We start from the raw sequence: 23,198 nt of genomic DNA on the forward strand, positions 1-23,198 counted from the left end.
ACAACAAAAATAGATAGCCAGTTTGGTCTAGTTATTATGGCACCAGCTAAAAACCAGGAGACTGTGAGTTCTAGTCCTTCTTTAGGCATGAAAGCCAGGTGGGTGACTTTGGGCCAGTCATTCTCTCTCAGCCCAGTGAACTCACAAGGTTGCTATTGTGGAGAAAATAGAAGGAGAAAGAATATTACGTATTTTCACCACCTTGAGGCATTTATAAAAAATAATGAAGATAGAATATTAAATAAATCAATTAACAATGAACCATCAATGTAGCGAAGTAAAATATCTACCATTAAGTTAGACAGCACACCTATACACACATTCACACACACACACACATACACACATACATGAGTTCACACAACAGTCCTAATATATATGGTAAATGCAAATGGAGTCTTCATAACAGTGAAACACATTTTATTTCAAAGACTGGGTCTCCCGAAGAGGAAATCTAGTTTTCTTTCCATTTCAAACAATCTCCAAGTTGACTTTTGAATCTTGCATAGATGCGGACCTGCTCCTACCTTTTTGTTTCTTTGTTTATTTATAACTTATCTATTTACTGTCTATTACAATGATTTGGGACGCGGTGGCTCAGAGGTTAAGACGCTGAGCTTGTCAATCAGAAAGGTCAATATGTACAATTTTGTGCCTTTAGTTTTAGATCTTGCTTTACTTTCGATGCTTTCACTTCATATTCAGTAAAAGTACCTTTTCTCTAAAACAATGGAGTTGGGGTTTTCCTTTCTTGAATTTTGAAGGAATTTTGAAGGAATTCAAGGGTCTCTAGGGCAAGGCTTGCGCTAATAAACCAGAGTAGCAAAATAGCAATGAAGGACATCATAGAAACACTACTAATGTCACTAGTGATATGTGTCAAATAGGCTATCCATTCTTCCCTTTCACCTCTCTTAGAAAGTGCAAAGACAATTGAGTCTAAAATTAGCTATCTGTCTTTACAATGGAATCAATCAAAGACCTTTTAAACCCAAGCACTGTAGTACACAGATTATCATATCAGTAATTAAATGGAAAGGGGTAAAAAAACTATTGAGCTGAAAGTGCTGTATGAAAGAAAATCCAGGGTCACGCATGAAAACCTACATGCCAAGTATCACTGAGCCAGAGATGATCACTCATGACAGCAATTTGTCACATTTCCCCCTAAAGTAATATTATACATAGTCCTCTGTATTGTTCCTGATATCAGTGAGCACATACTTTAAATATAGATCTAAATCTGAAGATGTTGTCTAACCAGGTAGTGAAACATCTGTAAAGAAAACAACAAAACTCAGAGGCTACCAAGGACTCCACAGTACTTTAAATGCAGTGTGTAACTGCAGCAGAAATGCAGTGGCTCAGGTGATTTAGGACACTGGGTTGACAATCATCAAGCCTGCATTTGAGACACAAGTGCTGTGGTGCAGTGGTGGGATTCAAAATTTTTTACTACCAGTTCTGTGGGCATGGCTTGGTAGGTGTGGCGTAGCTTGGTGGATGTGACTTGGTGGGCGTGGCAGGGGAAGGATATTGTAAAATCTCCATTCCCGCCTCACTCCAGGGGAAGGATACTGCAAAATCCTCATTCCCTCCTGATCAGCTGGGATTTGGGAGGCAGAAAATAGATGAGGGCAGGGCCAATCAGAGGTGGTATTTACTGGTTCGCCGAACTACTCAAAATTTCCGCTACTGGTTCTCCAAAACTGGCCAGAACCTGCTGAATACCACCTCTGCTGTAGTGTGATGGGGTGAGCTCCCGTCGTTCACTCCAGCACCTACCCACCCAGCAGTTTGAAAGCAGGTGACTGCGTGAAGATAGATGGGTACCACTCTGGTGGGCAACTTAATAGGGATATAAAAGGAATCCCCAACCAGGTGTGCCTCAGACAATGGTGATGGCACTGGCTAATCTTTCAACCTCCATACTTCTGACATGAGAGCTAGTGACTTTCCGAAGCCTCATTTTATGTTGAATATTACAGGAAATGCTGCACTGAATATAGGCTCCGGATTCCAAAGTCAAGTAAGCTTTCAAAAATAGGAACGTATTGCATTGATTAAAAGAAATAAAATAATTTCTTGTGACAGCACCGCAGATTATGGATTCCCCGAAGAGCAGTTTGATAGCTTCAGTCCGTACAATTTCAGAAGTGCGCATGAGAGGGTGTGAGATGGGGTAATGCATAACTCAATTACTTGAGAATTTTGCCAGAAGCTACTTTTCATGCTTGTGTCACATCTATGTCAAGAAATAGCAGCTACCACATGTATTTCAATGCACACTTAGTTTTAGCCTCAGGTCTACACTCAGTGAATCAAATGCATGAGGGACATGAACCCGTTGAGATTCTACCAAGGAAAACTATAGTACCTTACTTCCAACTAGAGTTAAGTAAGACAGTGAACATCTATTTTATTTTTTATTTTTTTGCTATCCATGTGTTTTATTCATGATTCTACATTTAACAGAATGGACGTATCAACAGATGAAAATAACACAAAATCATTCTAGGTGTATTTATTTGTTGGTTTGTACATATGTGTCTATCTTGCCTTTTTTTAAAAAAATTGAAGACACACATGCTCGAGATAAGTGATTTCAGCATGATTTTTTCAAGGCTCTGAAAAAGGCAGAAAGTCCATCGAATCCCTCAATTTCAAGTCTCCCAAAAGCAATTATATTCAAATCTGAAGATCAGGTTTGCTAATGGGAAGCTCAGTAGTGCAAACTCTGTACAGGTAGTCCTCAAATTACGAATGTAATGGAGCCTGCCCATTCCTTTCATAACCCGAGGATTCGTGGGAGTGAATCTCCTACCTTGAATGAGATCACTCCCTCTTTTCACCCAGGCATTCGCTAATCAAATGCGCAGCTCGATAAGTGCACATGAGGTAGCTCAGGGTGAGGAAGTTCATGGGACGCCTACTGATGGAACAGGCCACCTGCCTAAGATCACCCAAGGCCTCCCTAACCCACTGGGATACCTCATTCTCCCTCCCCTGCTGTCCCCAAAACTGCTCACCCTCCAACCTGTCATGGCGGATTACTTACTGTGCAAAGATTTAGCAAGCTGTCTCCTCTCCAGTCTCTGAGCTGTGCACACCCCTCCACAGCTCCATTTTGGTATGCTCAGGCCTTGCCCGGCACTTTGCAGATGAAAACGGAGCTTGGGAAGTTCTGTTTTGGCCTGCACAGGCCTTGCCCAGCATTGGAAGGCCGCCCCTCCAATGCTCCTTTTTGACCAGAAAAGTGCGGAGCGGAGGGGAATAGGCAGGACGAATGTTGCACAGCCTTCTGTTTTTTTTTTTTAATCTTTCTTATTTGCCCTGATTATCCCAATGGCATTCTGCAATTTAAAAAAGTATTTTGGATATTATTAACTTATCTATAAATTGCTACAGTACGCATGGATTATTATTCTACATCCATTTTATATTTACAAGTAACTGGAGATGAATCAGGTAGAGACAGGAACTGCTAGTTCACCAACTTCATGCTAACCATTTGTGAATGAGCAGGGATTTGAATCTCTCCCTAATCAGTTATCAGTTACTTAATTATTTCAGGTATGCTGCAAAAAATATTTTAAATGTTTATATGGAAAACCATCTGGAGTAACTGCATGTATGCCATCAGTTTTAATCTTACTGGATAGGACATTCTTTTTTTTCTGACTTATTTGAAATGAAGAAATTAAATGGTAGTGGCTTTCCTAAAGTTCCTGTCAGCATGAAACTTATTAAAGTTATGCCAGAGTCCATTCACTCAGCATCCAGAGTTTCAATCCACCAGAGTAGTTTCTGGTCCTCTGATAATAAGGCAGACGAGAGCTAAGCAGTCCAATAATTTGCCCAAAATAGCTGCCACTTTTCCATTAGAACAGACCACTGTACCAGTTACTAAAACTAAAGCAAAGCCAGTGAATGAAATAAGGTGAATATACTTTCGACATGCAAACATGTGGACTACAACTTGATTCTCAAGATTACATTCTTTTACTGTAAGTTCCTGGATGTAAGTGTTGTGTATATATTAAACACACACACATAGAGAAACACAGACACATACATATAATTATTAAAGATTGTAATTTAAAGAATAAAAACTACCGTATTGTTCAGAGTATAAGACGCCAGGAGTATAAGATGCACCAAGGTTTTGAAGAAGCAAATTTTAAAAAAAGTAGGTAGGTAGATAGAGGGATAGAGAGGGAGAGAAAGAGAGAGAAATATAGTAGATAGGTAGGGAGAGAGAAAAAGTAGGTAGGTAGGTAGGTAAGTAGGTAGGTAGGTAGGTAGGTAAAGGGATGTATGTATGTATGTATGTATGTATGTATGTATGTATGTATGTATGTATTTAGTGTCACAACCCCTGGTATGCCCAAATATGGGAGGAAGCCTACTGCTTCCTTTCTCTGTCTATCGGCTCGTCACAGGAGACCATCCAGACAGAAACCCAATATTTTTACTGTTGTCTTTGTTACATTTGTGTTGTATTTATGCTGATAAATAAATAAAGGGAGACTAGTATAGATCTATTTCAAGCTATTTAGCTCTCATCAGCTAGCCATACCCTTACTGGATTTGAACCTGGGCTGTATTACATATTAGGCAGATGTGTTAACCACTAAGCCACAAGATTCTCCTCCTTTATCAGCTGAGCCAGGGAAATAGGTATGTATTTAGTGTCACAACCCCTGGTATGCCCAAATATGGGAGGAAGCCTACTGCTTCCTTTCTCTGTCTATCGGCTCGTCACAAGAGACCATCCAGACAGAAACCCAATATTTTTACTGTTGCCTTTGTTACATTTGTGTTGTATAAAATAATTTCTTGTGACAGCACCGCAGATTATGGATTCCCCGAAGAGCAGTTTGATAGCTTCAGTTCGTACAATTTCAGAAGTGTGACGATGAGAGAGAGATATGAGAGAGAGAGAGAGAGAGAGAGAGAGAGAGAGAGAGAGAGAGAGAGAGAGAGAGAGAAATAGAGAGCGATAGAGAGAGAGAGAAATACAGTAGGTAGGTAGGGAAAGAGAGAGAGGGTGTAGGTAGGTTGGTAGGTAGAGGGATAGAGAGAGAAAGAGAGAGAGAGAGAAATACAGTAGATAGGGTGAGAGAGAGTAGGTAGGTACGTAAGTAGATGGGGGGAGGGAGAGACAAATACAGTAGATAGGTATGGAGAGAGAGAGAGTAGGTAGGTAGGTAGATGTCTCCAGGTGTATTTATCCATGTGTAGGAGAAGGAAATCGCTGACAATCTGAGCACCTACAACTTTGTTTCTGCTGGCACAGCACTTGATCAATGTAATTCTCATCAATCAGTTAAAGAGCTTTCCAAAAGGGGAAAAAATGTTTTTGCAATGCAAACCTCCCAAAAATGGCCTGGTTTTTTTCCACGAAAACGGGCCTTGGGTGTGTGTGTGTGTTGCAGAGTGCTTCTGGGGGGAGGGGCAAAAATGGGCAAAACAATTGCATGCATAGCTTTATGGAGGCTTATAGAGTGCTACTGGGGGCTGGGCGGGCAAAAACCAGCCCCTTTTTGCTCATTTCTGCCCTCCCCAGCCCCCAGGAGCTCTCTGAAAGCCTCCATGAGGATATGCATGGCCATTTTGGTGAAGGGGACGGGGCTTTAGGAGGCAAAAATGCTGTATTAGATATATAAAACGCACCCAGATTTTCAGCCTCTTTTTTGAAGATAAAATGTGCATCATATACTCCCAAAAATATGGTAATACAAATTAAATAAATAAAAAGGTGCAGAAAATAAAAATAGAAAAGAAAAAAGAAAAATATAATAAAAAAGAAAAGAAATACCATATATAAAATGACTTCTTCCTTCATCAGAATTAGAAAGAATTTTAGTAAGTAGAAGTAGAAACCACCTTAAAATGCAACAAATAATCTCTTTTTCCCATATCCCATCTCTTAGCTATAAACTAACTCTAACATTAACTTCATAAAAATTGGAAGAAAGCTTGTTGCTTTCTGGTAATTAAAATATGACTGATTGTTAGCAACAAATACTTTAGCAAAACATAATGAGAAAAAGTGGTAGATTAACATGTCCTTCTTTTGTACCCCTGTGCAACACCGAGTGATGATCTGACATACCTTCTTCTCTGATATACCTATACCTTCTTCTTTGCTATGACATAATTTGCTTACAAACCAACTATAATGTCATGGAACCATAAGAGGACAAGGCAGCTGACAAATAAGTGGAAAGAATGCTTTTTTATCGATAGACATCTTCTTACCCATTATAATCCCAATTCCGTTAAAACCAGGAGATGACATTTCATAATCATCTCAGCCACTTGGACCTTTTGAGGAATGGAAAATAAAACCTAATGCACAATGAATTTGAAATTACCTTTATGAAACAGCAGTGCAAAAATTTGCCAACGTGTTTTAATTCTGGTGGATCAAAATCAGGAATTACAGATGGTTCACTGATAATAGTTATCAGTCCTTAGATGGGAGGCCATCAGAATCGCGGACTGGATTGGAAAAATATAAATCTGGATCTGGAAAAGTGACAGCAGACCTAGGTTTTACTCTCAAAACTGATGCCTTTGCCGAGATGGGGAAAGGCAGAGATAAAATTGGCAATGAACACAAAAACTGTTAGCAAATAAAAGGGGAAATAAATGCCACCTCAGCTCTGAGAAAGATGGAAACTCGAGAAAGTGACTCAAAATAACCCAACCTTGATTCTATATGATATAAGAATTGTCAGAGGGAAATGCTGGAAAGCTTTCAAGTTTCCGTTAATATACCCTACAACAATAAAGTGTACTCTCAGTGGTTTTTGTGGTGTCTGTTACGTGATCTGGCTTACCTCAAAGGCTGACAGCCAGGATAGAGAATTTCTTGGTGAAGGTTAAGGTATTACAGCAAATTTCTCTCTGCGAAGGTCAGGATCAGATTACTTTGATCCACTACTCCACAAGACTAATGGGCCTGATTGGACTGGATTCCTGTTGCTTTGAGAGATGTTTGTTAAACCTGACCAACCACCCTATCAATGATCTGGTTAAAATGTGGAATAATTATCTGGGTCCAAAAAGCTTTTGGTTCAGAAAAGAATAGGGTATTTTCTAGATGTCCCCTGCCTTGTGCCAAGCCTACAGCACACCACAGAATGTGGAGTAATTGCAGAAGACAAGGTGTGAGAACAGACCGTCAAAGTTATTGTGGTACAAGACTAAAGAATGAGTCAGTCAGTACGGGGGTTAGGCATCATAAAGTTTCTATTACTGCAATCAAAAAAGAAAATAAACTTTAAGTCTTCCATCTGTTTCAGTGGATAAGTGGCCAGTGGAATTCATTAGAACTATTAGAGAGATGACCAGGCACTTGGAGACCTTGATCAGTGCTTTTGTGCACCTGAGCTCTGCTATAAACAAGTTCTATGATTCTTTGCCAACAAAAAGGAGTGGATTTGCACTGAATTTGATGCCATTTTGAATAGTATTAAGGCAGGCCTGTGTTGCTGCCAGCGTTACTACCAGTTCGTAACCCGCGCGAAACGTGTGCACACACACACGCACTGTTCAATGTAAATTGTTCTGCATGCATGCGCAGAACAATTTACAGTGAACTGTGCACATGCAGTCACTAAAATCCAAAATGGCAACGACCAAGCGGCAACGAGGGAACCAGTTCAGGGGTGTGGCAGGCCTGGATCGTTGCTGGTTTTGTGACCCAGGCCTGAATTCCACTACTGGTTTGGCTGAACTGGGTCGAACTGGCAGCAACTCACCTCTTTATTGAGGTTTTCAAATGTACTAGCTGTTAATCTCTGAGCCAATTTATTTATTTAATGAATTTATATTTCTACTTGTCATCTCTACTTATCCACCAAAACAATTGCAATCCATAACATAAAAATGAAAACATAAAAATGTGCTAGTCATTCCCTAGAGTCAGGAACAACTAGCACACATGTGCAAGGAGAACCTTTGCACCTTCTCATAAAAATGGGATAAAAAAGAAACAGTAATAGTGCTGGAGGCCCCTAAAAAAATCTTGCAAGAATCATAACAGATTGCTTGCCTCTCAAGAAAATAGAGATAAGGTCCTTCATTTGCTTCATGCCCCTATTTGCTTGTTAGACCCTGCCATGACTTGACTTACCATGTGACTGGGTGGGAGTGGCTTGCCAGCCATGTGACTGGGTGGGAGTGGCTTGGCAGTCATGTGACTGGGTGGGTGTGGCCAACTTTTAAAATGTGGTGAAACTCACTTAACAACGCTCTTGCTTAGCAACCAAAATGTTGGCACAGAAACTCTAGCATTTGAAGCACGCAAGTCTTAAAGCTGTCAAGTTACAAGACCCTTGCACCACTAATCTTTTAGGAGAAAAAAACCCCAGGGGTGTTCAAACTTGACAGCTTTAAGACTTGTGGACTTCAACTCCCAGAATTCCTCCTCCTGTCATGTTGGCTCAGGAACTCTGGCGCTGAAGTGTGCAAGTCTTAAAGCTGTCAAGTTACAAGACCCTTGCACTCCTAACCCTTTAGAAAAAAAACCCAGGGATGTTCAAACTTGACAGCTTTAAGATTTTAAGGTTTTGATGGGTCTCTTAGAGGTGGGTGGGGCGATTGGTGAGCCAGCCAATCAGTGAGCGGCGGGTGGGGCAAGCGTGGTGAGGACAGGGGGGAGGGGGAGCTGGAACCGGTTTTAAACGGCACAGTAGATTTGTGGAACCTCTTCTATAGAAGAGGTTTGAACTGGCAGGAACTCAGTTAATTAACACTTTGCTGGAGCAGGCAGAGCTTCTGTGGGACCAGCCAACTGGAACAACTTTTGGCCAATATCCAGTATTTCACATTTAGCCAAGCTGGTGGAGAAGGCAGTGGTGCTGCAGCTTCAGGAGGTCTTGGAGTTAGCTGACTGTCCAGATGTTTTTCAATTTGAAATCATCCATGGACTTGGCACAGAGATTGCCTTGGGTCACTCTGATGGATGATCCATAACAGAAAAAAAAATACTAGGGGAATATATGATCCTGTTTTTAATTCTAGAATTATCAGCAACTTTTGATCTTGTTAACACCATATCTCTTTAAGGTGGGAAAGTGCACTTTGTAGTAGTTTCATTCTTAGTTGTTGGGCATGATCAGAATGTAATAATTTGGCTCAGCTTCTTAAGAGGCAGCTCTGTCTTGTCTCTTATGTTATTTAAGATCTACATCAAGCCACTGTAGGATCATCCATATATTTTGAGCTAATTGGATTTGCATAGAAGATGATACTCAGATGTATTTCTCACTTTCTGTGGATTCAGGGTTGATTCTCCACATGTGCCCCAATAGAGGAGAGGATGAAGAAAACAAGTTAAAGACCCTTATGGACAAAGCAGAGTTGTAGCTGATTCTAGACTATGATTGGATTAGAATAGATCTGGATTGGATTCTAGGATTCAATGAATATGCCTACTTTGGATGTGGATTCAGTCCCCCCTTTAAAAAGAAGTTTGCAGATTGCGGGTCCTCCATAAACTGGCATTAATAGTGGGCAACCCTATAGCAATAATGGGATATTAGTCACACCCGCATTGTGGCACATGTGCTCATAATCTTGATCATGGATTAATTTAGTGGATTTCAGTAGGATCGCCACTGAAATTGCAGTTACTCATTGCCCTTTTAAAAAGTGCTCTGTCATCTCCATGAAAAACCAGTGGCTTTCTGAGCTCCATTCAGAAAGCACTCACTCAACACCTTGCATGGCTCCCAAGCTAATTATACAAAGCTACTCTTCTATAATCTACCTCAAAATTTCTGTTGTCCCATCATAGATAAGTGCAGCAACTACCACACATTTGTTTTTTTTTTCATAGCAGGAATCAATTGCTCTTGGAGTTGTAAAGGTAACGGTAAATATATATGCTAATCGTTCCTGAATCTAGGGGGTGGTCCTCATTTCCATTTCAAAACCGAAGAACCAGCGCTGTCTGAAGACGTTTCTGTGGTCATGTGGCCGACATAACTAAGTGCCAAAGGCACATGGAACGCTGTTACCTTCCCACCAAAGGTGGTTTCTATTTTTCTATTTGCATTTTTAAATGCTTTCGAACTGCTAGGTTGGCAGAAGCTGGGATAAGTAACGGGAGCTCACTCTGTTACCCGGCACTAGGGATTCGAACCGCCAAACTGTCGACCTTTCTGATCGACAAGCTCAGCATCTTAGCCACCGAGCCTGAACTGAGTTGAGGTAAACCTTTTTCATATTATAGTGTAGGTTAAAATCTGTTCTTTTACCCAAGCCTTTTAGAGTTGTAAATGTAGTTGAGCTTTTAGAGCTTTTAATATTTAATTTTAGAATTTTATATATGTCATATATGTACTTTTGTAAGCTGCCTTGAGCCATTGGGATTGGTAGAATGTACATTTATAAATATATGAATAATGCACTTTAGTGTAAAGTGCTAAAAACTGTGTGAATTTGTCCATATAGGTTATTGGGAGAAGACTCCTAGGCAACGAGACTCAATGGACAAATTAGTCAATTACAGAATTTTGTCAGCATTGCTAGCACAACTAATTGTTCTGGGCACTTGTTGGTGCTTTGATTCTGGATAGGGAAGAACTACATTTTGATAGGGAGGCAGAAAAGAAAATACTTTACTATCCCACAGCCGCAAAGTCAGATAGCCTACATTAGACTACCCATGTAAGAGACAACTTTTAATGCATGTATCAAGAAAGGGCAAATAAGGGCAAACAACAACTTCAAAACATTCTCTAATGCTAGGATTAAAAATCCCTATCAGCTGAGTCTATATTTTATGGGGACATTACTTTTTTAATATCAACTAGGTTGATTTTCCTCGTAAGCAAGAGAGAGAGAGAGAGAGAGAGAGAGAGAGAGAGAGAGAGAGAGAGAGAGAGAGAGAGAGAGAGAGAGAGAGAGAGAGAGAGAGAGAGAGAGAGAGAGAGAGAGAGAGAGAGAGAGAGACTACTTACACTTTGTAGTTTAAGAATGTGCTGTTGTTTCTTTGAATCACAAACTACAGTTGGGAAAAAATCCAGTGCCAAAAACAGGGTGGACACTAAATTTATTCCCCATATCAACCCCACCCCAGTACCAATATATCCCCAGGCTGCATCCATCCTCTGGCTCAAGGATGAAATTCATCAGGTTCTGACAGGTTCTGGAGAACTGGTAGCAGAAATTTTGAGTAGTTCGGAGAACCAGCAAATACCAGCTCTGGTTGGCCCCAGGATTGGGGTGGGGATGGAATGGGGGATTTTGCAGTATCCTTCCCCTGCCACACCCACCAAGCCACGCCAACAGAATCGGTAGTATTGAATTTCACCACTGCTCTGGCTGCTCAGGCAAAATGCCCCCCACCCCCGTGAAATACTCTTCAACATATTGAAAGTTGCAACTATTTCTACTAAGTTTGGTGAGCTCAGGAAATTATTTGAAGCCCAGCATCAATAAAATATATTTAATGAAAGCCTAGTGTAAAGATTTAGTTGAGACTTATTTGGGATGATCTCTTTAACTCAGTCCTGGTTTGTTGGCTGAAGCATGTCCAACTCTTATCAGTGAAAACTGGGCATTAAATCTACAAGGCCACCAAAATGTTTCACTGAATTATTGCAGCTAAAAATATTTTCTCTCTCTAAATAGGAAAGAAGTGGTCTAAAGTGAAGACAGCTACTTCAGCACCAGAGGGCTTCTATGCACTGTACCAGGGGTAAAATTCAGCAGGTTCTGACAGGTTCTGGAGAACCAGTAGCAGAAAATTTGAGCACCATATTTTTCGGAATATAAGACACACCTTTTCATCTTAACATGACAATAGAACTAAAAGAAAGAGAAGAATCGGACTTCTATAAAGTATGGAATAAAATGTACAAGTGGCTAGAAATCAGAAGCCAAAACAGAAAATAGAGAATACAAATAAATGGTGATACAAATAATGCATATTATTATAAGTGTTAATTTATGTTTGCTACATTGTAGCACAAGGTTATAGTAATAGGAAGGCAATGCAGAAGGGAGAATTATAAAAGCTAAGCAGGAAAGCCGATATAGAAAGCTGCAAAATTACTGTATATTGTTATGTATGTTCTGTGGTTTTATTTGTTTTTTTTCTACTTGTTGTGTCTTCTTTACTGTTTTTAAAGATTAAAACATTCAATAAAAATTATAAAAAACCCACACCTTTTTCCCTTAAAAAAGAGGCTGAAAACCTGGGTGCATCTTATACACTGAATACAGCATTTTTGGCCTCCCAAAACCCCGTCCCCTTTGCAAAAATGGCTGTGTGTAGCTTTTAGAAGGCTTCCAGAGTGCTCCTGGGGGCTGGGGAGGGCAAAAATAAGCAAAAACCAGGCCATCCCCCCAGCCCCCAGGAGCACCCTACAAGTCTCCTAAAGGCTATGCATACCCTTTTTTGGACAAAAAAAAAACAGGCCTATGTTTTTCAAAAACAGCGAATGTTTTTTGCAAAAACATTTTTGGGAGGTCTGCAGCGTGCAAAAACTTTTTTTTAAATTTGCTTCTTCAAAATCTTGGTGCATCTTATACTCCGGTGCATCTTATACTCAGAAAAATACGGTAGTTCAGAGAACTGGTAAATACCACCTCTGGCTGGCCCCAGAGTACAGTGGGAATGGAGATTTGCAATATCCTTCCCCTGGAGGGGGGAGGGAATGGGGATTTTGCAATATCCTTCCCCTGCCACGCCCACCAAGCCACACCCACAGAATTGGTAGTAAAAAAATTGATTTTCACAACTGCACTGTACCCATAATTTAGAAGCATTCTGACAGGAAGCGTCACATTTCTCCATTTGGGTTTCATCTGAATTTCCTTTTTAGGACAGTTGACTTTGTAGTATGTAGCTACCTATTTCTGTGTTCCACTTGAAAATAATACCTCCACCTCTGCTGTAATCCATCCACAGTGCCTGCCAGGAAGATGTGACAGGTGGCTATTTAAAGGAGGGCCTTTCCAATCTAATGTCTCAGTTTGGCAAGCCTCACCCAGCATGTATGCTGTGAATTCTTCAGGCAAGGTGAGAACTTGTGCTTCACTCAAAAGAAAATGACTGTTTTTTAAAATATTATTCTTGAACTATGGTCACCCTATTTTGATTATTTTGTTTTGGTTGACTCTGTGACTACTTAAAATTCCATATAAGATTCTTTAGTTCTTTAGATTCTTTTCTTTTTACCAACACCAATGGAATATTATTATGGTGGATGGCTCAGATGTTCAGACTGAATATGACATTTTAATTTACCCATTAGCAATAGCAATAGTACTTAGACTTATATACCACTTCACAGTGCTTTTACAGCCCTCTCTAAGCAGTTTACAGAGCCGACCCAATCTGAGTCCTCATTTTACCCACCTTGGAAGGATGGAAGGCTGAGTCAACCTTGAGCCTGGTGAGATTCGATCTGCCAAACTGCTGGCTGGTGATCAGCAGAAATAGCTGACTGCACCCTAACCACTGTGCCACCACGGCTCTTTAGATCTATTTTTTATATTTCAAGGTTTGGATCTGATCTTCTTATTCCACCAATGGGAATATTCTTGAAAAGACTTCCATTCAGAATGTTCATACCTTGTTTCCCTGAAAATAAGGCCTCCACGGATAATAAGCCCAATTGGGCTTTTGAGTGCATGCGCTAAAATAAACCCTCCCCCCAAAATAAGCCCTCCACAAAAATATTGCAACACAGCAGTAGCCATGAGATGACCACGCTCGCTGCCTCCTGCACCTCAAAAATAATAAGACTTCCCCAAAAATAAGCCCAAGTGCTTAATTCGGGGGGGGGGTTCAAAAGAAAATAAGACCCTGTCTTATTTTCGGGGAAACACAGTATTTAGTAGACTTACGGAAATAAAATGTTCACCTGTTTCCCCTCCTTTGACAGCCTTCTATGCTATTAAAAAAATCATTTTTAAAGTAGTAAAGCAACACCCTATAAGAAAGCAGTGGCAAACTGTTTCCATATCGTTACTGAAAATCGGACAAACCCTATATGGACATCTCTATGAAGATACCAGAAGCTGATGAAAGCTTATACTTTTTAATAAAATGTATTAATGGGAAAAGATGTACCAGAGTCCTCTGGTTTTGGCTATCACAGACTAATACAGCTCTCCTTCTACAATCTCATTGTTATGCCTTGCACAGAATGACTACTTAATAGCATTTGCCCTCAGAGCAAGGCTACGGAAAGCTCACTTTTTAGCTCAGCAAACAGAAGCCATGCATACATCCCAAGATACTAGAGATAGTAATCTACTCTGAAAATGTTTTAAAATAGTTGGTCTTTGTGTCTTTGGGATTAGCAGCAACTCCTATTCTTTCCAGCAATATTCCCATTGACAAAGTTATCCTGCTAAAAGTTCTCTTATTTAAAGCCACAAGTATACATTTTTAGTATCATCCACCACTGTACTCTACATGTTCCCAATTAAACACGCTCTGTCACAGATTGCAAAAAAAAAAAAAATTAAGTTACCTGTAATAAAAAAGAGGGTAACACTTGATTTGGTGATACAATTTTCAGTGGGGTCCCTGTGGTATGCATAATGTTTAGTCAAATGCTGGATATAAGAAGTTCATTTAAAAAGCAACACAAGATATTTTAAATAGTTCATTTCAAAACTCACATAAAAACAGTAAAATACACAAATTAATGAATGAAATGGAAAAAATAGATAGGCTATCTGTCTATGAACTAAAAGAGGGGCAAATAGATCTGAACAAAGGAGATCATTTTTTGTACAATGGAGTGATGAAGCCATGCAGGGAAGTGAAAAGATAGGTTTAATGACAAAGGAAAGACTACAGCATTTCTCGAAAATAAGACAGGGTCTTATTTTCTTTTGGCTCCCGAAATAAGTGCTTGGCCTTATTTTCAGGGAGGTCTTATTATTTTTGAGGTGCAGGAGGTGGTGAGCATGGTCACCTCATGGCTGCTGCTGTGTTGCAATATTTTCAGGGGAGGGCTTATTTTAGCGCATGCACTCAAAAGCCTGATTAGGCTTATTATCTGGGAGGTCTTATTTTCAGGGAAACAGGGTAAAATGTTATGCCTGAAAGAATTGGGTAAAATAATGTAATCTGGACAATTATGATGTAACAATTCATAGGTATGAAAGTTATATGTCATACATATGATGAATGGTGTATATTATGCACCAATGAATTGTGATAAGGGAAGAACCAGAGAGAATTGAGGGAATATTCTGAAAGAGTGAGATCCAAAGAAAAATGAATTTTGTGAGGTAACACAATTGGATTTGTTAGAACAAGATGAGAGAGTCCAAAAAAGTAACGAGGCCATTCAGAGGCCCCAGAATGAATACAAGTAGTGACTGTCTGGTGATCATTTCCTCAGGGAAAAAAAAGTTCGTTTGTTTTGAATATATGATTTCAAGTTTCATATGTGCACATGAAAACAACTGAATATAATCTGAAACAATTCTTCAGGGGTCACAGGACACCACAGAAGTCAAACTAGGATCAGTTAAAATTCCTTAATTCCTCCAGCAAATATATTATGTGTGAGGATTTGCTCATAGGAAATATGGTTTCTACCAACTTCAAAACTATCTTTTTTTTACAATATTTACAGAATACATTCACACACCAGTGGTGGGTTGCAGGTGGTACGCCCCGGTATGAGCGCAGCGGAGCCTGCCCAGAGCACCGGATACTGTTCTGGTATGGTGCTCCGGAGAGCCCACCCGCCCGCCTGAGCTCCTTACCTGTGTTTAAGCTTTTGACGTTTACATGCATGGCGTATACAGTGCCTACGCGATGCTCCACCAAGCAGCTGGAGCATTGTGTAGGCTTGCGGAAGCATTGCTGGTAAGTACGATGCATGTGTGCGCCACATGTGCGTGCGCGCGGACTGCGTGCATCCATGTGGGTGAAGTCAGGGCCGTTCCAAGTGTACCGGTTGAAACGGAATCTGGAACCCACCACTGTCACACACATACAGAATATTACAATAGATTCACTCTATGATCCTTGTCATGATTCAGTCCTCCTACTCCTATAAAATTTCAAGGTGTTTCACCTATTCTAAACAGCTGTTCTTGACTCTATCCAAGACTTGAGATATGTCACAGCTTTGCTCTCCATCCTGCTTCCCTTTCTCCGCAATCTCTTCCATCCATCCTTTTGGAAGGCGATATGGCATTTCTAAAATATTGCCATTGCAGAGTGCGTGAAATTTAATCCCATTTCTCAGTGGGAAAAATGCACATATCTCCAGCATTGAACTTAAAAATGCTCCCTGGTATTGTTTTTAATCATTTATCTACCCTGTACACCTGGAGATGGAGAGGAATCGCCTTTGGATTCATAGTTCTATTTTTATGTAAATAAAACCTGCTCACGTCGATACCCAAAGGCAGCGAACCATCTAGTCTAGCTTTAATAGCTGAATGGCAAAACTGGAAGTGACCTCGTCCACGGTGACCTTGAAAGCACAGAGGTTACTTCACTGGTGCCGCATTTTCAAACTAAAATAATTCAGTGAGTGAAACAGTGATTTTTGGACTGTATCACGGCTTCCATCTTTTTCTTCTTCTTTATTTTATACTCTCTGATAATTAAATAATAAAGTACATAAATCATTTTTTTTCAACCAACATTTGCCAGCTATCTATAGGTAGCATTTGCATTTTTCTTCTTCACAGAAAAGAGCAAACAGAAAAAGCTTTTCAAGCCTTCAAGAGAAATAAATGCAAACCTCAGAGAGTTTACAATGAATTATAACCCCAAAGCTGTGGTTTAGATGTTCACATTTGTGGGAAGGTAAATCAGTTCCATGTCTTGATCATTGTTCTACAGCGGGGAGTGTCCAAACTCAAGGCTTCAAACATAACCCTGATGCAGCCCTCAATGAAATCGATTTTGACACACCTGTTCTACAGTGAGACATTTGACAGGTGTTTAGATAGTGATTATTTATTTAAGGCTGTAATTACCTTGCAATAGGCGTACTCTAATATTCATAGGTATGTAAGAAAATAGCTTAACATTGAGATACAGAGTAGTACAGCGTGGAATAGGTTTTATCAATGGTTAGAGATAAGAGGTAGAAATTAGAGGAAGAATTATTGTTATATCTAAATAAAATATGAATGTTGTTTATAACTATAAGCATGCTAGTACAATTAATATGATCATAAATAAGCTAATATAACTATAAATATGGTTGTAATCATTACGTGTATTATCATTATTACTATCAATAAATCTATTATTTTTTTCCTTCTTTTGTAAAACGAAATGCCCGGACAGTACACTGTCTTCAAAATATTTATATCTAAATTAAAAAAAAATGACTTTAATAAAAGATAAGAAAAAAGCTTAACAGACAAGCATTTCGGATGCATTTATGTCCCTTGCAAATTCACTGTAATGAACATTATTGATAAAGTAGGTTTGATGCATTATATCCCAAAGACAGGATGTATCTTTTCATACATTTTGGACTATATAACCGATTTGTGTTTGCCTCACTGTTACGCGGTAGGAGTTTTGGCTGGTGTTTGAGTAGTTGTTAGACCTTAGGGTACAATAGCCTTTCAAAACAGAACATTTCCAGTATTTGTGCACGTTTCAGGAAATGGTTTACCAGAGAAAAACATCGTATTTTTTTTTTCACAGCCAAGTGGCTGCTCTTACAACAAAGCCCTTGCAACCTTTGTAAAATTTTATGTGGGCATCGTAATTCTCACATGAGATGTGTGTCTGACGATAAAGGAAAAGTGTATTCATTAAAAAAAGTGAAATAATCATCACTTCTGAGTGAAAATGGGACACATGCTGTATATAGCAAGAGCTTTGCATTGTAAGTTGCATTCTGGAAGATAAGAACTGTGTTATGTTCCCATTACGGCTCAACAATTCAACAACCATTGTGATTCTTTCGTTTTACCTGTACAGATTTTTGCCGATATTGGTACTGAGCTTCTCCTTTTTCAAACTGGTTCTTCACACTTGCCAAACCTCCAGGTATTCTGCATGCCTCTGATTCCTCTAGAGCCTGGTAGGGAAAAGAACAAAGAGAAGAGCTAAAAATAAACCCTTAAAAACAGCTACTTGGGGTGCTTTGGGTTTTGCTCTATCTTTGAAGTCCGTTTTGATGGCTGGTGAATGCCTGGGAAAGTCCCTGCAATTTCCTTGGCAGGAATTCAGAATTGGATTGTCATTGCTCATCCAGCTGGTTTTCCGCCTAAGGAAGGACTGGAACTCATGGTCTCTTGGTTTCTAACTGGGTGCCTTAAGCACTACATCAAATTGGCTGTTTGGTCAGCTGTTGTGGTATTCCATAGCACTTCTGAATTCAACTGGCTTTACTCCCAGGGAAAGTGGGTATAAGTCAGTGATGGCAAACCTTTTTGTGGTCGCATGCCGAAACACCCATAATGCAATGTGCGTGCGATCCCTACCTGTGCCCTGCTCCACTGCGCATGTACATATGCCCTCTGCCTGTTCCCCACCCTCATGCATATGTGTGTTCCCCCTGCATCCTGTTTTGGGCCTGGAAGGCGTCTTGCACTAACCTTGAAGCCAAAACGAGGAGCAGGGATGCTGCACCAGTCCCACTGTGCCCCGCCCCCTGCATATGCGCAGCAGAGATCCAAAGACAAGCTGGCCAGTGGGAGGCTCATGCGCTTGCATGGTGGAGCTGGGCTCGGCTGGGGCGACGGCTGGTGGGCCTACAGAGAGGGCTCTGCGTACCATAGGTTCGCCATCATGGGTATAGGTGGTCCTTGTTTAATGACCACTCATACAGTGACCATTTCAACTTATGATGAGTGGCAGTTACAACTGGTCTTTAAAATTCTGACCGGTGCATTGCTCTGTGGTTACATACAGTAACTGCAATCTGAATGCAGTTGAATGCAGTGACCTGGCTTGGATTTCCAACCATCAGAGTTGTCCCCTGGTCTTGTGATCACAATTTGTAACCTTCCCTGCAGCTTCCCATAAGCGAAGTCAATGGGGAAACCATCAGTGTAAGGGAGAAGTCATCATCATGGGAGGCCCTTTCTTAATGAGCCACACAGTCCTCACTTAACAACGGTAAACAGAAACTGCTGGAATTGCCATTGCTAAGTGGTTGTGTTGCATTCTATCATGTTTTACAACTGTGCTGGTTAGCTATATAAATTCTGGTCCTAATTACCGTCCTTAACCAAGGTCTACCTGTACATGATTAGGTATTACTTAATTATAAATTTTATTTCTGCCTGTTCCTACAAATTATGGTATTGGGTTTTAAAGTTTGCGTTATGTGTGTGTGTGTGTGTGTGTGTGTGTGTGTGTGTGTGTATTCTGTTCCAAGAAGCTACAGAAACACACTAAATATTAAAAGTATCTGAAAAGGAAAATGCAAACTATCCAGTGTGCAATGCTCTGAATTGTTTTACATTTGTTTTGCTTCATGTATAAAGTATATTTTGTTATTGGTTCATTCCACTCCATTCCAATCCAGCGATGTACAGGCCTTAATAAGTTATGCCAACCTTCTAAGGCAAACTCATGAAAAGAATGTCATCAAAATACTTAAAATATGAATGCCTAATGCATTATCCAGATTTAAGCAGAGGCTTATGGAGATATTATTATTACCACACTGATTTAAAAGATTAAAGAAGCGCTAACCATCAGTAGCCCTCAGTATCTTCTAATCCAGCGTTTCTTCAGGACCATTAACTGCTTTATGCCATCAGGGGCTCGGAGACCAGGAAGAGATTCTACTGTTATACAACTGTAAATTAATCTCTTTGCAAAAGCAACACAGACAATCTCGGGAGCTTCTTTTATAATGGTGAAGATTAGTGCAACAATATGGACTGCACTAGTATGTTTTTTGGGGGGAAAAACCCAGCCCCAATTCATAATCTGACACTGTGAACCACATGTGATTTAAAAGCCTAGGTTTGATAACAAATTTGAGACTGGGAATTAGGTGAGAACATTAAGCCTCCCTCTGGATCTTGTCTACCTGGTCGGCAATGCTATTTGCTTCTAACAACCACACTGGTGACTAATCATAGTCTTCTAGACTTTTCCCATTGCCTATTCATCTTACTTTGCTTCCTTTGACTTCAATGGACGGCTGTTATTTTTAGAATTTTCAGAGGGGTGGTGGTAAAAGAAAGAGCCATCAGATTCTATCTATTTATGCTTTGTGAACCTTCAGATCAGACCGCTAGTAGCTGCCTGGAGGGCTTCCTGTAGTTTTCTTGGCATGATTGTTCCAAAGCAGTTTGCCACTGCCTTCTGTCTGGGGCTGGGAGAGAGAGACTGGGCCAAGTCATCCAGCTGGTCTTTGTGCCAAAGGCAGGGCTAAAACTCACCATCTCCATGATTCTAGCCTAATGTCCTAACCACTTTCCTAAACTGGTTGTACCATAGTAACAATTAACCCCAAGACCTGCTTTTCTACGTTTGCCTTTAGTTCTGGTTTGCTTCTATATCAGTGGTCCCCCCCCACACACACTTTCCAGCTTGGCAGCTTGCCTGGGGCTTTGGGTGTTTAAAGTTGCCATCCCCTGAGTTAGGACATGCCTTATTCACTACTACACCCATGTATATTCTCTACTTTAATAACTGCACTGGCTACCAATAAGCTACCTTCCAGTTACAATTGAAAGTGCTAGTTCTCAAGATCTCTATATAGCTCCAGAGCCACCTTTCCTAAATTATATCTGTCTGTTTAGTAAGATTAAAACAAGTGGTTTTTTTTTTGTTCCAAGTACCTGCTCTCAGACACCACAAAAATCTGTGGGGTTTTCAGTTATAGCACCCCTTTCTGTGGGTGCTATAGCTTGTATCAGACATTGAAAAGGCTTCTTCCCTCTGGTTCTTTAGAAGGTCCATTAGGTACTGGAATGTTAGGAGGGTAAGGAATGGGCATTCGGATTTTGAGCTAGATTGAATACATCTCCCCTTTTCCCTTTCTGATGGATTTGCTGTTGTGTTAGTGTTTGTTTTGTTAATTAAGAGCCAATGAGGTGTAGTGATTAAGGCAGCAGGCTACAAACAGGGAGGTGGTGAGTTCCAGTCCTGCCTTTTAGGGTTTAAGTCAGCTGGGTGATCTTGACCCAGTCGCTCTCTCCCAGCCCTAGGAAGGAGAAAAGGGCAAATCACTTTGGGAATCTTGCAAAGAATACTGCAGGGACTTGTCCAAGACCTGACACACACACACACACACACACACACACACACACACACACACACACACACACACAGTGTTTTAATCTAAATTTTGAAAAATGAGAATAATATGCCACTCAAAGCTGGCTCCCTTTGAAGTGGCTCATACTTCTTCTAAAATAACATAAATGCAGTGACATGCGGTGAGGTTTATAGCTGGTGAGGGGGGTTTCAAATGTTTTTAGACTTGTGGACTTCAACTCCCAGAATTCCACAGCCAGGCATGCTCAGTTCCGATTTAAAGCGACAGCATTTCCCTCCCTTGCAAAATAAGTTTTGCTTCATTCTTTTTCTTCTCCGTCCCCCTCCTTCCTCCCTCTCTCCCTCCCTCCCCCCTCTCTCAAACAGACACATGCACACAGAGAAGTAGGATCCCTCTCTCTCAAACAAACACAAACACAATAGCAGTGGACTTATATACCGCTTCATAGGCCTTTCAGGCCTCTCTAAGCGGTTTACAGAGAGTCAGCATATTGCCCCCAACAATCTGGGTCCTCATTTTACCCACCTCGGAAGGATGGAAGGCTGAGTCAACCCTGAGCCGGTGAGATTTGAACCGCTGACCTGCTGATCTAGCAGTAGCCTGCAGTGCTGCATTTTAACCACTGCGCCACCTTGGCTCTCACCACACAGAAGTTGGATTGGATATATTTTCCAATGGCTTGAAAGCAGCTCCTCTGCCATACCCCCCCCCCCCCCATTCCCCTGCTGCCTTCTGATCCGGGCCTTTGATTGCAGGTGGAGTCACGTTGCCTTTTCAAACTTGTAATCAGTGAAGCTGGGCTTATATACTTTTATCCAGCTGTGTGTGTGTGTGTGTGTGTGTGTGTGTGTGTTTGAAAAGGCAACGTGGCTCTGCATGCAATCAAACTTTTTGAATTCCTCCCCCCTCCCTCCGACCCACACACGCACCTTTTCCAGCTGTTTCACAGAGGATTTCAACTCTGCTCTTGCCTGCCATCATGAAAAGAAAAAAATGTAAAAGGAGAAAGGCATGAGCTCTGAGGTCAGACTGAGCTAGTTGATACCAGAGCCTCTAAAAAGCCTCTAAAAAATGCCTTCTATAGGAGGCAAGAGAACCACGTGCCTCATCTACATAAGGAATTTTTCGGCTTTTAATCCTTGTTTAGCTCTGCTCGAGTGATCATAAAGTCAGACGAAATGAGGCACCTCGTTCTCCTGCCGCCCCCTGTAGAGGGCACTTTTTAGAGGCTTTTTTTACACAGTTAAGCACTAAGCAGAGTCATCCACTGTGACTCTGGCAGCAACTACCTCAGCCTTTTTCCTTTTACATTTTTTTTCTTTTCATGATGACAGTGGTGAGGCCCTGCCTCCACTACCTCCCCTGACTGCACGTCCCTGAATAAATGTAATAGAAGTATAAACTATTTGCTGTAACTCTGCTATTTAAAAATGTCACACACAGCAGCTGTAATTACAAAAGGAGCCTGTTATGTATTGAATGTACATAGTTGTGTGAACTGTGTTAAAGTGAAACTAACCTTTAGATGACCCCAACTATTTTGGAGGGAAATTTAGAACATTTATATTTGGGCGGCCATTTTTATAGTTCTATGATTGGTTTATAGGGCCTAGAGTAAAAGTCACAGCCATTTGCCTGCAATTCCTCAGCTCCATTTTGAGTCAATAAACGCTGTTACAGCTATGCTGGTCTGGATCTTGCTTACTGAAGCCCACTACACAGAATAGAGCCATTCTTCATCAGTCTAAAGTGGCTGTGCTCTAAATGCAGCAGCTGCTTAGGGTACAAAGATGGAATTGTTCTTTGCCATTTTTAGTGGGGAGGGAAACATGCAGCCCTTTTTAAGGAGAGTCCCTCTATGGAGTAACCATCTGTTTTTAAGCTGGAAGGTTCCAGGAAATGGTTGGCTGGTTGTGACAAGTGATGGTCACCTATTGTTACCTTTCCCATCAGACGGAATCAACTGGGTTAAGACAGAAA

At 40.7% G+C, this 23,198-nt stretch overlaps 1 protein-coding gene across 1 annotated transcript in view; it reads right to left on the minus strand.

Annotated features, from left to right (window-relative positions):
- The window catches only part of XIRP2 (xin actin binding repeat containing 2), a 113,440-nt gene that overhangs the window by 41,880 nt on the left and 48,362 nt on the right, over positions 1 to 23,198 (minus strand). Inside the window, exon 3 of the mRNA XM_087709500.1 lies at positions 17,946 to 18,053. Coding sequence (XP_087565626.1) covers positions 17,946 to 18,053 — 108 coding nt within the window. The remainder of the gene's footprint in view (positions 1 to 17,945; positions 18,054 to 23,198) is intronic.

The sequence above is a fragment of the Thamnophis sirtalis genome, unplaced genomic scaffold (assembly GCF_051295495.1).
Source record: "Thamnophis sirtalis isolate CommonGarterSnake01/CBP01778 unplaced genomic scaffold, rThaSir2_p1.2 scaffold_1, whole genome shotgun sequence".
NCBI classification, from domain to species: Eukaryota; Metazoa; Chordata; class Lepidosauria; order Squamata; family Natricidae; genus Thamnophis; species Thamnophis sirtalis.